Source organism: Anas platyrhynchos, chromosome 1, assembly GCF_047663525.1.
Source record: "Anas platyrhynchos isolate ZD024472 breed Pekin duck chromosome 1, IASCAAS_PekinDuck_T2T, whole genome shotgun sequence".
In the NCBI taxonomy this organism is placed as follows: Eukaryota; Metazoa; Chordata; class Aves; order Anseriformes; family Anatidae; genus Anas; species Anas platyrhynchos.
Genome location: NC_092587.1, coordinates 31,392,544 through 31,408,301, shown reverse-complemented (window position 1 = coordinate 31,408,301; position 15,758 = coordinate 31,392,544). Strand labels below are relative to the sequence as shown.

General features: G+C 46.7%; 1 protein-coding gene across 4 annotated transcripts in view; it reads left to right on the top strand.

The window, feature by feature from the left end:
- The window catches only part of PRICKLE1 (prickle planar cell polarity protein 1), a 63,968-nt gene extending 48,210 nt beyond the window's left edge, over positions 1-15,758 (top strand). The window contains exons 1-8 of one of the 4 annotated variants that reach the window (XM_072033962.1): positions 936-1,086; positions 6,001-6,180; positions 8,399-8,512; positions 9,310-9,447; positions 9,920-10,123; positions 10,669-10,855; positions 10,989-11,852; positions 13,481-15,758. In XM_072033962.1, the coding sequence (XP_071890063.1) occupies positions 6,049-6,180; positions 8,399-8,512; positions 9,310-9,447; positions 9,920-10,123; positions 10,669-10,855; positions 10,989-11,852; positions 13,481-14,337 (2,496 nt within the window). In that variant the 5' untranslated portion in view covers positions 936-1,086; positions 6,001-6,048 and the 3' untranslated portion in view covers positions 14,338-15,758. Of the gene's footprint in view, positions 1-935; positions 1,087-1,182; positions 1,320-5,513; positions 5,730-6,000; positions 6,181-8,398; positions 8,513-9,309; positions 9,448-9,919; positions 10,124-10,668; positions 10,856-10,988; positions 11,853-13,480 lie in introns of those variants that run through there. The other 3 variants (XM_027457011.3, XM_072033968.1, XM_072033975.1) reach the window with 3 other exon arrangements.

Here is a 15,758-nt window from a genome sequence, read left to right as displayed (position 1 = left end):
TGAAGAGCATTTGGCCAGTGCTGGGGCTGGTGAAGTCTGTCATGCAGATGTTGGAAGCAACCCCAGGCCTCAGGCTGTGGCGGTGCTGGTGGTGGCAGTGGTGGTGGCATGGTAGTGGTGGTGGTGGCGGTGGTAGTGACATGGTAGTGGTGGTGTCCCCTCCGCAGGGACACGGGCCGGGGCCGCAGGGCCCTGGCAGCCACAACCTGCGTGCTCAGCCTCGTGTCCCTCCTGGGTGCACCAGGAGCGGGGCTGCTGCTTGGGGCCTTCTCTGGCCACCATTTCCGCACCGAGGAGCCCTCTTTGGCTACACGACGGCGTTTGAAGGCCTGGTGGCCAATCAGGCTGGGATTGGTCACAGGGATCGGCTGTAGCTGGTGGGCTTTTGGTGACCTTAATCCCGCTCCATCCCACCCCAGCTCTGGGCATGACGACCAGGCCATGGCCACACATCTCCAGCTGCAGGGCATGGCGGGGGGCTGCCAGGGACACCTCGCTAATAAACGACCTTTGCTAATGACTTCCTGAGGGAAACAAAGAGCAGTGGGGAAGGGGAAGGGGCTGGTGGGGCTCTCATCCTTTGGCTTAAGGCTCAGAGGCACACGCGGAGCCCCCAGCCCCAGCAGGCAGAAAATGTCGCCAGAGCCCGAGCAGCTTGGGTGTCACTGCCCCGGGACAAGGGCTGGGACGCCTCCTTCCCACTTGGGATGTCCTAAAAAGGTGGTGATAGAAAAAGCAGTGATAGCAAAGGCACTGATAGATCGCTTTTTTTTTTTTTTTTTTTTTTTTTTTTAAGTACACTCCGTGGCGGGACAATCGTTTCCCGGCTCTTATCAGCCCCCAGCTCCCCCCCGGGCGCCTCCCTCACGGCGGTGCCGGGGCAGGGGCCGGGGCAGCCCCCGGGGCACACAATGCAGGGTGGGGTGGGAAACCTATTTCCAGCAGCGGCACGGACAAAAGCGGGCTCGTTAAAAAACACATGTTCGCCGCCTCCCCGCCGCACAAACCGAGCTCTGCCCGGCACCGGGGGCAGCGCTGTGTGTCCCCCCTCATCCCGCAGCAGCCGGGGCCAGGGGCCGGAGCAGGGTGAGGGGCTCGGGTCGGGGGGCTCGGGGGGTGGAGGGGGTGTTTTTGGGGAGGAGGAGCCGCTCCGTGCCCGGCCCGCAGCCCCGGGGGAGGGGGCAGTGGGGCGGCACACAGGTATCTGGCGGCGGGCGGGCTGAGGAGGGGAAGGAGGAGCCCCCCCCGCCTCCCCTCCCCTCCTCTCCTCAGCGAGCTTGTGCCTGGCCGCTCCTCCGAGCTCCCCGCTGCAGCCCGAGGTGAGGAGCGGGGATGCTCCGGGGGGGGCCGTGCTGGGGGTCGGGGGCTGGGAGCGCTGCGGGTTTCGCCCCCGGGTCCCCCCGGCGCTGCTCGGGGCTGGGGACCCGCTGAGGGGGGAGGCAGCCCTCCCCCGGGGGCCTCCGCAGCCTGCCCCTCTCCCCAGCCCCGTCGTGACCGGAGGGGAGCGGGGGGGGCCGGGGCTGTGCTGTGCGGAATTTGGGAGCCCCCGGCTCGAAGGAGGGCCGGGAGCCCTAACAAAGGCGGGGGTTGTTCGGGAGCCAACAGGTGACGGGGTGAAACCTGAGCGCCCGTGGAAGTCTGGCTGCTGCTTAAAACGGAATTATATAAAAAAAAATAGAAAAATATCAATGGGGGTGCTGTAAAAGGCTGGGATCCTGTCTCGCTGGGGCCGTGCGGGACGTTTTAGGGAGCTGGGGGGAGGGATTCCCTGTGTGTCCCCCCTGCCGTCGGGGGGCGTTGCGCGGGGCCCCGAAACAAGCAGGTGGCTGTCACCCGGCCAGCCCTGAGAGGTGCGATATGTGCGATATGTGCGATATGTGCGATATGCATCTCGCGTCCCCTCCGGCCCCGGTAACAAGCCTTCTAACAAAAAAAGTCGTTAACCAATTTGCCCCGCAGGACGCAGGGAGGCGGCAGGGGGTGGGCAAGGAGCTGCGCCCCCCCCCTCCTCTCCCTCCCCGGCTGGCACAGCCGGACCCCCTCCGGCCGGTGTGGGGTCGTGGTGGAGAGTAACAGAGATGGAGACCCCTGGGCAAGGACAGCCTTGTCCCGGCGAGAAATGGGTCCCCTGGTCTCAGAGGTATCCCCATGCAGCTTTTTGGGAGGCAGTATTTGAGCAGAGCTGAGGCCCCGAGACGTTGCGCAGACTACAGAAGCAAAACAAGCTGCGCTATGGAGATGTCGTGGCACGAGTAGAAAGACCACCTTTCTGCCCTTCCCTTAGAAAGCATTTATTTTTTCAGCTGGTGTTTACGTTCATCTGAATCCTCCTTAGGACGTGATCCTTTCAAACAGCCTTGCTTTGAAGGAGGAGTGCGGTGGGGGGGCAGGCAGGGAGGAAGGACCCCGTAGGCTGGAAACGCAAAACCAAATTGCACTCGAGCAGGAGAGGAAGGAGGACTTCCAGAGCAGTAATTGCTGAAATAGTTGGGCAAACAGCTTGCTGTTAAGCCGTGCCGTTTTTAGAAACCTCGCTCTCAGCAACGCCACAATATTTGCAGCGCGGCCGTGTTGGTTTATGGTGTGGTGTCGGGCGGTTTATGGCTTGGTGTCAGTGCTGTGGTGGCGTTTTTCTCCCAAAGTGAGTGCTGTCCTTCGGGTTACCCCGTCTCGCTGGGATTTACGGACCTGGCTTTAAACGCTCCCAGTCACCTTGTGTGGGGCGGAGCACCCCCATGGCAAAGTCGCATCTCACAGTTAGAGCTCAGATATATTTTTCCCTTATTCTCTACCAGCCGTACCGTCAACCCACCCTGTGTCATAGGGAAAATGAGCCTATGGGTCTGTGGTTCTCTCTCACACTGCCCAAAATGAATGGGTAAAAGGTGACCCAGGCAGATCAATCTTTGTGGAAAAGCTGCACTGTCTCTTATCTACTTCTGGAATTAGGCAGCTGTCCTGCCTTTACATCCCTTTGGTATGCCTGCAATCTGAGCAGCACCCGGCACTGCTTCTTGCCGTATAGAAGTAGCGCATAGCCTTCGTGTTCAGAAATCCTCAGGAAAGTTACCGGGTCTACATCCCTTCAGATTTTATTTTGAATTTTGTTTTTCCTTGTCAGCTGGAGAAATTAAGCCAGCAGAGTCGATCTTCGATCTCACAGAGAGCGACTTTCGACCTTGTTACGGACGCGATGCTGAGCGTTTGCTGTGGTGTGAACAGGCCGGGGTGCACCTGAGGGCTGGCGAGGCTCAGTGTCTCTCTGGTGGAGTTTAATTTTGGGTTTGCTCCCAATGGCATGGCCAAGGTCACCCGGCCTACTAAAACGTTGACAGAGGTGTTTTGTCTGGTGACTCCTTTGATTCGTGGGTTTTCAGGCAGGAGTCGGTGCTTGAAAAGTGGCTGCTGGATCAGCAAGGTTCCCATGACACAAAGCCGCAGGAATTGGGAGCATCAGCTCAGACTTGTTAGCAGCACGTGATCGTGCACTGGCCATCTAGCACCTCAGCGGGGAAATTGCGAGGCAGTGCATCTGCTGCTAGGACTTCTCAGCCGTGCCCATCATGATGAAGGATTTTATTCTTCAACACTACTTGGGTATAGATGATGTGGGACACCAGATGCTGACCCTGGCATCGCCGTCCTTCTGCAGCAGTCAGCACTGTCACTTTTTGCTGTCAGTAATTCCTTAGCTGTATGGCAGTATTGCCCTGTCCCTCTGCACCCCAGCTTTCCAGGAAGAGTAACAACGAGCATACTGACGGCTGACTTCAGGCCCTGAAGGACATGGGCTGGGGGAGCGGTTGTGCACCGCTGACTGCCCCGTTATTTGTGAAGGAAGGGGGTCTGGTGTGCAGCAGGATGTCTGCCTGCACTTCAAATATACAGGATTGAGCCTTTAGGGGGTTGTTTTTTGATTCAGCTCATACGTTGCTTTCTCAGTAGACAATCCAGGACTTCCTGTCACTTTTGTACTAGTGAATAAGGCAATGCAAATCCTTTAATGTGACTGATCCACTAACACTGTCACGTCACTGACAATGGATATTCATACCCAGGGCTTTGGCTTCAGCTCACTAACCAGCCATGAGTGATTGGCACCTCTTTGAAACGACTGCGTTGAAAGGTCAGCTTCTGAGCAGCAGAAGAGCAAAATGAGGGAAAGGTCTCCTAGGGTAAAGCCAAAGGTGTTAGTGGGAGCGCGATCTACCTGTCTGTGGTGCTGTTAATATGCAGAATAACAAGTGTAGGGGGTTGGTTTCACTCGCCGTCCTTGGCAGGGATTGTAACGTGTGGTGATGCCAAGCTACAAGATGTTCTGTGAATCTTCAGTTGTTCACCTACACTAAGGTTTCCGAAATTTACCTGACATCTGACAAGCTCTGTAAGAGGTAGCCTGTTCCTAAAGGGCGGGTTTGTGTGCCCCATAAAATATCAGGTAAATGTTGTATTAGAGTGCAGCTACGCAGTGTAATCATAGCATGTTGGCATCCTAGCAGCACACCAACAATAGCACATACATCTTCAAACCAAAAGTTTTGGAGCGAAGGTAACAAGTTACATTTTTTTGAGCGCTGGCCCAGTGGAGTAGTTAATTAGGTAATCCCACCTCGTTTTATTGGGTGTGGGAACCTACAGACATACTGAAACTGGGAGCAGATAGAATGTGTAATACCGAGTACCATCATTTCTCCAAGCTTGTAACTTCACGTGCATGTGGCTGCTTTCTACTGAGCAAGTTTGGGTCTGCATGAGGCACCAGTTACCCCGCGTGGCACTTGCTGGGGCCTCGTGTAAAAGAGGAGAAGCCCCCGGTGTGCAGGGAGCAGGATGCCTGGGTACCCACTCTGGTATTTTTCTTCCACCGAAGGAAACAGAGATGGCATGGGACCTGCCTGGAGCTGCTAGGTTGCTCTCCCCTTTAGACCCAGCAGCAAGGTTATTTGTGGAGGGGATGAGGGTTTTCTGCAGCTGCCCAGCAGCTCGGGTCTGGTGCTGCCACAACTGCATCCCAATTTGGAGGATGGGTGGAGAAAACTGCCTGAAACGGGGAAGGTGCAGCGCACGCATAGCATAGCGTGAAGGCAAGCTTGTTTCCACGCTCAGGTGTTCAGGATGTCTGTCCTGGCAGAGCACATCCTCTCTGGTTTTGGCAGTCGGTATTTCACTGAAACTCCCAATCCGAATTTCCTAAGAACTCTTGTTTGAATTAATGTAAGATATTTATCTTAATAAGCGTTTTACTGCAGAAAGCTGCGGATGTTGGTGAGAGCCGCCTTTGCCAGTTGTGACTCAAAATGATCCCACTGATATTAAGCTTTGTAGGCTTCATGAATCAACAGAAGCATCTCCCTGTAGGGTTTTAAATTAACAGAACAATCATGATGCATTTTACAGAGCCTAATCTGGCATAATTGGATTTCAGATATTTAACTGGACCAACACCCTTCCGCTCTGATACAGCTAAAACGAGGATCTCGGAGGAATCTAGCAGACATTCATTGCTTTATGCCTACCTTGTTAAAAACAGGATGCTACTTGCACAGCTGTCTTTCCCCACGGATTTCTTTAGTTTTTGACGAGCAGTTTTCGTGTCTTCTGTGCTACTAGATTAGTAGTGACTTCAGATAGAGCTCATCTCATTTGTTTTATGAGCGTTTACTCCATGAGTCTTTCCTATTTATGTGTACGTATAATCTGTAATGTCAGATGAGCAGAAATGTAAGAAGGTGAGTGTTAATGCTGAAACAGGTATCGGCTGCCAGGCATGGTGATGGGTGTCTAGTTTGCTTTTTCTTGGGTAGGTGTGTGGTGGTTTTTGTGTGTTTTTGAGAGCTCATTGGAATACTTCTGAATTGCTTGTAGCAAGTTGTAATGATGCTCCGATAATCTGTGTTCTGGCCAGCAGAAGGAATTCTAAACTGTTGTAAGATCATTTGCGCTGATAATTAGTTGTTGCGTGTTGAAGTTTATTAAAGCTCTGTTAATCTTTTCTTCCAGATCAATTGCTTGATGAGCTGCAGCTGAAATATTTAACACTTCTCACTTATGCCCTTGGAGATGGAGCCCAAAGCTAACAACCTCGTTTTTGGGTGTCAGCGAAGCTCAACGTCTGATGATGACTCTGGCTGTGCCTTGGAAGAATATGCCTGGGTCCCCCCAGGCCTTAGACCAGAGCAGGTACTGCCTGTGGTTCTGCATTATTAAAATAAGCCCCATACAGACTGTCTAAGGGAGCAATAGCAAGCCTTACTGAAACCTTGTAATATAAAACTCAAATTCACCTAGAACCCTTCACCTCGTTTTGTTTCCCATTCCAATCAGGCTGCCCCAAGGGAACTTAATATCCTCAGCATTGAGGAGTTTATATTCCCCAAGATTTTTCAATAAATACATGCCACAGAGGTATGTATTGCCGAGTCTAAAAGTAGCAGAGAATTTTGCTTTCTCTCTGAAGCAAGCTGTTAGGTTTAATTGAAGCTCGTGGCACGGTGCTGTTTGTACAGGCGCAGTTAAGCAGTGACCATCTCTTTAAATAATTGGGCATTTGACATCAGGAACGCTGCTGCAGCATACATAATGAAGGCATTCTGTCACTGTGACAATTACTAATGTGCTTAACGCTTGTTTAAGTGGCGGTGTGCCTGCCATTTGTTCATACCAGCTTCTCCTGTGCCTTCCCTGCAGCCAGCACCGTGGGCTGGTTGGGCTGTTCCTCCCCCTCTCCCTTTGCTTCTTTATCCACTACATCACAATGCAGTGGAAATAAGTGAAATTGCTGCTGAGAGAGCTGCTCTAGGAAACCAAATCGAACCTCTAGACATATTTGTATACTTGATGTTGTTATAACTGTACCAAAGCTGTGCATTCCCCAACACCCAGAACTGGGGTGTCCGTGCTGAAGGGGCAGAGACTTCCTAGCACTAGAAGACTTCCTAGAGGAGGCAGAGCTGCTCTTGGCCAGCTGGCAAGTTATTGCAGTCCATAGTTATGGAGGTGCAAAAGATGCGTCCTTCTTGCTGTGCGGAGATTTTTCATAGTTGTGAATAAAGTCATGTCAGCAGGAACGGCAAATAACGGGCTATTTTTAGGGAAATTCTTTTTATTGCTTGCTTAAGCATATATATGAATCCCGATGAATCAGACCTTAAGGCAACCAGCAAGCTAATGTTCTGTCAGAACAATTAAGTAAATTCCATAAAATATCCCCATAATCAAGCTAGCTCAAACTCATTAAAGATTTCTTTTTTCGAAGAAGAATGACTTAATTTGAGAACAGGGCAATAAACTGGGAGAAGGGCATAAAGTGTCTTTCAGGCTTAACTTTGTACTGCGTGTCGTTAACTTTTCCTGCAGCTTCTTGAAGCGCAATCAGTACTAAGAGGACTTCTGATGTTTAAATTTTGGTTAAATGAAAGCCAAATAATGTTTCATACAACCTTTCCTATATAATTTTGATTGCTTCCTGACTGATTGCTGCCTCTTTTTCATCTGTCTCGCACAGTAATAAGCTGTTGACCTAAGCATTATTTAAATCTGGATGGCAAGTAATATTTTTTGCCAATAGTCGGCTCTTATTTACAGCCCCAGGCCTCGTGACAAGCTGGAAACTGCATAGGAAAAACAATAAATCTGAAGCTGTTCCACAAAAATATTTTTTGCCACCGGGCTTTGTCATAGCATTCATTACAGTTTTCCTGTCATAATTTGCTTCTGGGGGGGAAAAAAAAAAAAGAGTGAAGATTGATAGGTGTGTACACCCAATATTGATTTCTTTATCAAAAACACGCAGCCCATGAAAATTTCATAGTTCATTTGCATCCAACTGAAATGTGCCTGGATCCAGCCTTCTCCCACGGGAAGGATGTTTCCACCTTCTTACCAAAGGCCACATGGAAGCAATGAAAGCTGATGCTCTGGGTGAACCTGATCAGCGGGAGGCTACAAAACAGCTTTTGTCTCAACAATGTGTAAAATGCACAGAGCAAATTAAATTTGTTTACACAGCGCCTGTTTTCTGGAAAGCGTCGTGCCTTGTGTGGTAAATTGTAGAGGGAAACTTGGAATTTCAGCTGGGCTGTTGACCAGCCCTGAAGGGGGTGGGAATAATGAGAACATTAAATGTGCATAATTTACGATACCCCCTAATTGTCACTGCAAATTGCATTCCAGAAAAGCAATTCAGCAGCTTGGTGCTAGTTTTATCAGAGACGAGCCAGGTTTGCTGAGTTGGTTCATCTGGGCCTCGTATTTTCAGCACAAATCCTGTCACAGGTCTAATGTAGCATAGCCTCCTTCCTTTGTAAGTGGGACTTGAGATAAAACAGTAGCCGAAGGTCGCATGCGGTGCTCGGGTGATGTGTGTCTCCTGGTCTGACTTCACGTTGCTCCCGTGCAGGTACAGCTGTATTTTGCCTGCCTGCCAGAGGAAAAGGTCCCTTACGTGAACAGCCCCGGAGAGAAGCACAGAATTAAACAGCTCCTCTATCAGCTGCCACCCCATGATAACGAGGTAACCGGGGAGCCTGGGGGTGCACGGTCAGGACGTAGGTCTCTCTCACCTCCTCTGTATGAATTACCTTCCTGTGTGTTTGTTACAAGCCTAAAACACGGCTTGTGCTGGCATCTGACCTGTGCACTAGCCCGGCGCGTACACTGAACCCATTGTCTAGCTCTGCGTTTCGCTGCTGTGCAGATAAGAGCTGTCTGGAAGGACACTGCCTTTTCTTGTCAGGAAGGTTGGTGTCACTGCAATAAACTTAACACAAGTCGGTTTTATAGTGTTTGCAGCCACCCACCAATTACCAGGAGCCTACAAATTCCTGGGATTTCATTGTAGCACACAAAAAGGATGCTTTGTGATAGTAAAAGGTTTGCATCTCAGATATGCAGTGTAATTTGGAGTAGAAGTGGAAATAACAAACAAACTCTTTGTAAGAAAAGGAGGCGGGGGTGTCAATGCTTAAGATCTTGTGTACTGCAATATTTAGTGCAGGCACTTTACCATAAATCTAAAGGACAGTGTTATGGATGAACCTGATTTAGGTTCATTCCATTATTATGGAATTGCCTTTTAAAAATGTTATTCCTTGCCTGGACAACGTTTTAGTTTGCAAAATCTCTCTATACTAGGCTTGTATTGTGCCATATTAACTAAATACTAAAGCTGTAGAGAAGACTAGCTAGAGAAGTTTAATGATGATTGCCAGCATGCCTGAAAAATTTCTTGCATATTATGTGCTTGCTCATTGCAATGTTATTTTTAAAGCTCAGTACCTAAAGAAAGTTCTTCTGTGTTTTCACTGGAAGGTGCGATACTGCCAGTCTTTAAGCGAAGAAGAAAAGAAGGAGCTGCAGATGTTCAGTTCCCAGCGCAAAAAGGAGGCGCTCGGCCGAGGCACTATTAAACTCCTCTCGAGAGCAGTGATGCATGCTGTCTGTGAACAGGTAACGCCACTGGTGCCCCGAGCCAAGCGGCGGTCTCAGTAATATCTCAATATTAAATGTAGGATTATTTCTGTCTACGCCTGAGCATACATATATATAAATAGGGTATTTGTGAAACTGCATATGAATAGAAAGAAGGTAGCACTTGCTTAAGGAAAACAACCTTTGATACTAGCAATGAACTGAATCTTTGACATATTTGCTACTATTGTTGACCCGTACTAACTCATATTAAAATAATGACAAGTGAAAATCAGGCATGCCTTTCGAAACATTATAATAAACTTCTATTCACACAAGTTTTGTTGATGCACAGAATTGTCTAGCCCAAATTTGAAAATATATTTTTTCCCTTCATGTCAAATTTTGGAATAAAACCTTCATGTTGGGTTTGGTGTTTTAATTTTGTGTAAATGTCAGAAGCTAGCGGTCTGTGATATGAAGTATGTTCTCTTTCTCTTCTTGTTCCTAGTGTGGTACTAAAGTAAACGGCGGCGAAGTTGCAGTTTTCGCCTCGAGAGCTGGCCCTGGTGTGTGCTGGCATCCATCGTGTTTTGTATGCTTCACGTGTAATGAGCTTCTCGTTGACCTTATCTACTTCTACCAAGATGGAAAAATTCACTGCGGCAGACACCACGCTGAACTTCTGAAGCCTCGATGTTCAGCCTGTGATGAGGTAAAATTTACATTTTACAGCCAAACCACCACCCGTCATTGTTCAGCTAACAAACTGCATCGCTTGCCTGGGCAATTACTGAAGGCAGATGCATTCCTTCAAGCAGTAAGGACTGTCCTGCATAGATGTGTTTGAAAGTGGAGGGGTGTGCCATTTCTTGTCAGAACAGCAATACAACAAGCAGTGTGATTGAATTTAGAAAACAGGTACCTGTTTGTATTTAGAATTGAATCTTGTAGATTAAATTAAAACAAGAATCTGTACAAATATTCCAAAATATTGTAACATCAGCTTCTTTGTTGAGTTCTTACCTTCTTTTTTTTTTTCTTTAAAAAGTATTTTTTTCTTCTTTTTTTGCTGTTTAAGAAAATATCAGAATGCCACGGTTGTTATAGGCAATTGTCATTTTAGCTTTGTACTCAAAAGCCAGCTAAACAAAAAATAAATAAGCATGTTAACTCCACAAATAGGGTATTTTGTTTGTTCTGAGTCCTGAGGGGATGTTTTGTCCACTTAACTAAGAGTTCACTTTTCTCTCTGAAAAGATCATTTTTGCCGATGAGTGCACAGAAGCTGAGGGTCGCCACTGGCACATGAAACACTTCTGTTGCCTCGAGTGTGAGACGATCCTGGGAGGCCAGAGGTACATCATGAAGGACGGGCGACCCTTCTGCTGTAACTGTTTCGAATCGCTTTACGCAGAATACTGTGAGACCTGCGGGGAGCACATTGGTAAGTATGTCCTTTATAACTTACAAATTAAGGGAAAGCCAATTTATGGAAAAAAAAAATCACATTCCAGAAGTGTGAAGTCTGCAAGTAGTTTTTGAGAGAACCCAAAGCATTGTTTGTTCTCCCTTTCCAGGTGTTGACCATGCCCAGATGACCTACGATGGACAGCACTGGCATGCTACGGAGACTTGCTTTTCTTGTGCTCAGTGCAAGACCTCTTTGCTTGGCTGCCCTTTCCTCCCGAAGCAAGGGCAGATCTACTGCTCAAAAACCTGCAGCTTGGGTGAGGACGTTCACGCCTCCGACTCTTCTGACTCTGCATTTCAGTCTGCTCGATCGAGAGACTCCAGGAGGAGCATTCGCATGGGCAAGAGCAGCCGCTCGGCTGACCAGTGCCGCCAGTCTCTCCTCCTGTCGCCAGCCCTCAATTACAAGTTTCCTGGTCTGTCAGGCAACGCCGATGATACTCTTTCTCGCAAGCTGGATGACTTAAGCCTTTCAAGGGAAGAGGCCAGCTTTGTTAATGAAGACTTCTGGAAAGGAAGAGTGGAGCAAGAAATGCCCGAGGACCCTGAAGAATGGGCTGAACACGAAGATTACATGACTCAGCTCCTTCTGAAGTTTGGTGATAAAAGCCTCTTCCAGCAACCTGCTGAGGTAGACATTAGATCAAGCGACCACTGGATTTCTGACAGCATTGTCAAGAGCAAGTTGGACTTGAAAAAAAATAACCCAAGCCTAGCAAGTAAGAAGTATCAATCAGACATGTACTGGGCCCAGTCCCAGGACGGCCTGGGTGACTCCGCGTATGGCAGCCATCCGGGCCCTGCCAGCAGCAGGAAGATCCAGGAGCTAGACATGGAGCATGGGGCGTCGGGATACAAACATGACCAAACACCGTGGTACGGAGGGTCACTGGAATGTTTGTCTGATCTGAAACAGCAAGAACAAAGCGTTCGAGACTCGATGGATTCTTTGGCTTTGTCCAACATAACAGGTAACGGGGGGGAATTGCATGGCTTTGATGCAGAGGTCAACCAAAGCATGGATGTTGTAGTACTTTGAACTAAGACTGGTCATATTTGTGATTCTTTTAAAAAGCTTTCACAGCAGGAGATGCATTATATGTTTGATACGCTTTTATCAAGCACATAATTCTTCCATGAGATACACGTATGCTATTTAAATTCTTTTCCTTTTGAATTCTTTTCTTTGCTTGTAACAACAATAACAACAAAAAACACAACAAAACATGATATCAAACTGAGTAAGAATGTTCTTGAACTATTCATTTGTTATATACAAACCACAACCTCAAGCAAATTCTGTACCGTAAGTACAAGAAGTTGCATTCTATACTAGGATCGTATTGAAGATAATCCGCAAAACATTGTAGATGGTTTCCTGATTCACTTGTAAAAATATGTAGAAAATCTGAGAGGATGGCAACCTTCTTAGCCTTAGGAAATGAGGTTTATGAGATTATCTTTCTCTGTTGACTAAAGAGAAACTGATAATCCACTTCTGTGAACCTCCTTGTCAAACGTGATTGAAATTAGCCAAAAGGATAAAAGTCAGATATGCAAGTGCATCTGCGTTGTGTGTTAACCTCCCATTCCTATTCCCTACCATGGAAAAAAAAAAAGCAGAGAATTAGCTAAGAGAGACACATTTTAAAAGTTGTCCTATCTTCTTCTCCATTTCTTTCATTCTAGCACCAAATATTCTAGCTCCTTGCATAGCTCAGAAGCAGCCACATGCTGCACTGCCCATGCAGTAAAGCAGGAACTGATGAGGGGAGCTTGGTTCAGGGGGTATGGAAGGAGGAGGAACCAGAGGTACTGCACCTGGGAGGGTCATAGGGCAGATGAAGCCCTTGTTCTGGGAATGAACGGTCATTTGACACAAACCTGAAGTAAACCAGGCCAGCTTACTGTTGACATTTTATGAGTAAAGATCCTTCTTTGAGAGGAAGTGATCCTAGGTTTCCTGTAGCAACAGCTGGAATACTGAACTTAGCAATATGAGAAGCACAGAATATTTTAGCTTTAAAAATGGCAAGCATGGATCGTAGAGTAATTTAAAGTAATTCTTTTCTTAGTGGCTTAGCTTCATGTGTGTTTTAGCTGTTTAAATATTTTAAATTAATTAAGAACTAGCTAACATTAGGATACTGAGAATGTAAAAAGTTTAAACGTTTGAAGTAAAACAACAAAGCTTATTGTGATGTGAAGCTAGTCCTTTTGGTAATAGTTCCAAAGAGCAGAATTGGAGCGGCTGAGGCTGGCAGGCCCTCAGGAGCCCACCTGCCCCAGCCCCTGCCCAAGCAGGGACACTCAGAGCAGGCTGCCCAGGGCCATGTCCAAGTGGCTTTGGAAGATCCCCAAGGAGGAGACCCCACAGCTCTCTGGGCAGCCTGTGCCAGTGCTCAGGCACCCGCCCAGCACAGCAGTGCTGCCTGGTGCTCATGGGGAGCCTCCTGCACTCCAGTTTGTGCCCAGTGCCTAACACTTTAAGGTCTGCTTTCATGAAAACAAATGTTTTTAACGTTTCATTGCATTACCTCTCTCTCTCTTCAAGGCACTTCTAATTCTCCTTTTCATCCTTTCTCAACTCCCACCCCAGGGGCTTCAATGGATGGAGAAGGCAAGCCACGGACATCTCTCTACTCTTTGCAAACTTTCCAAGAACTGGAGGTAGAGGACTGTGAGAAGATGAGCAACATGGGAACTCTGAATTCTTCCATGCTCCACCGGAGCACAGAGTCCTTGAAGAGTCTGAGCTCAGAGTTGTGCCAGGAAAAAGCGTTACCAGAGGAGAAGCCAGTGCACATGCCTGTACTGAGAAGATCTAAATCCCAGTCTAGACCACAGCAAGTGAAGTTTTCAGATGATGTTATTGATAATGGCAGTTACGAGAATGTTGAAATTCGACAGCCTCCAATGAGTGAAAGGACTCGTAGGCGTGTTTACCACTTCGAAGAGCGCGGAAGTCGGCCTTCTCACCATCGCCGAAGAAGTAGGAAATCTCGTTCAGATAACGCACTTAATTTGGCCACAGAAAGAAGATGCTCTCCAAAAGAGAGATTTCGTTATTACTCTCCTCAGGATCATGAAAAATTTATTCAGAACAAAAGCTCGCGTGAGTTTCGGGCATATATTCAAAACGCGGAGCTGTACGGCCAGTACGCCCATACGAGTTCTGATTATGCACTGCGGAATCAGGTGGTTGATAAATTTTTTGGATTATATGGTGATGAAGATGACTCCTGGTGTTCGACTTCATCCTCATCATCTGATTCTGAAGAGGAAGGGTATTTCCTGGGACAGCCAATTCCACAGCCGCGCTCGCTGAGATACCCATACTATACAGACGACCTTTCTGGTCAAACTACTGCGTTATCTAGTTCTCAGTTTGGACAAAGGACAACCAAATCAAAGAAGAAGAGGGGGCACAAAGGGAAAAACTGCATCATTTCTTAATTTGTTTTAATGGTTGGGAAGACCAGTCAACTCTCTAGCTACAGTTGGAACCACGTCCTTTTATATTAATAATTGTACTTAGGCAAGTTGCTGAGGTTCTTAACGCTTTGCCAGTGTAAATGATAACTCTACCCGAGTTTACATTGTAAAAATAACATTCAGAAATGTCACTATGCCAAATGATGACCTGTTCAGATATTGCTAGGTTTACATGTTTGAGCTGTCAAAATACTGTTATTGCAGTTCTTGATACAGACTTTTTGTAGACATTTATTTCATGCTCTCAATTCACCTGTGTTCAGTTATCTGAGAGAGGGGAGTCAACGAAGATCAATAAATAAACCTGTCAGTCTTGTACTGTAGCTGTACCCACAGAAGGTGAGCCTCAACTCTTTCCTCTTCTCTCCAATGAAAAGGTGACTCTATATTGTGTCCTTTCTTCACTGACAAAACTGATTCTTCCTTCCTTGAAGTTTCCCTACAAAAACTGGAACTTTTTTTTTTTTTTTAAATTTGGGAAAATGCTGCTTTTCCAAAGAGTCCACTAGTAAGAAGGCAAAAATCAGAATGTGGGAGCTGAAATGCTTGAGGCCTTGATATATCCTAAAGCAGCACTAAATGGTTTACACATTTAACTTCCAAGTTTTTCCTTTTATTTTTTTTATATTTTTTTTGAAAGAACTCCATCCTGTGTAAGCTTTTTTATTTTGTGCCTGTTTAAAGGAAGGTATTAATGCAGCTTTTGGAATTGGACCTGACTGCCAGTGAGTACAATGAGTAGTGATGGTTTTTATGTCATTTCCTCCACTCCGCTGCATTGAAAGAGAAAGGTACAAATGCTGGAATCCTTTGCTCAGGCACGTAACCCCATTTAAGTCAATGAATCTACTTACATAACAAATACTTTCGTAAGGGCTTAAAGGATTAGGCTCCAGAATTGTGTCTTTTCAAATGTATTATCCAGGTTTTAAAATGTATTAGTTGCAATTCTAAATCAAAAAAAATGATATTTATAACGTAGTATTTCATAGGCTTAAATGTATTCATAATTTAACAGTGCAAATACTAATGTACATATTGTACAGTTAAAATTTTAAAAGCTGAATATTTTTATATCCCTGAATTTGAAGAAGTTTGTTACAATACCAAACTAGATTTGTTAGGGGTTGAACAGCAGCATTATGGATGAAATATTGCTTGTATTTTAGTCAGGGGGTTTAAAAATATTGAAAAATGTTTAGTGCAAAACAGCTTAATTTTGTCTACTAGGTATTGAAAGCTCTGTATGCATGGTGGGGCTATGTAAATACTCTCTAACCTATGGCCCTCTTAATCTTGCAAGTGTTATTTATGGGTCAAGCAAAATGTAAACTATATAAATGTAAAAATCACACAAGCCTGGAATATATCAGTACAACAAA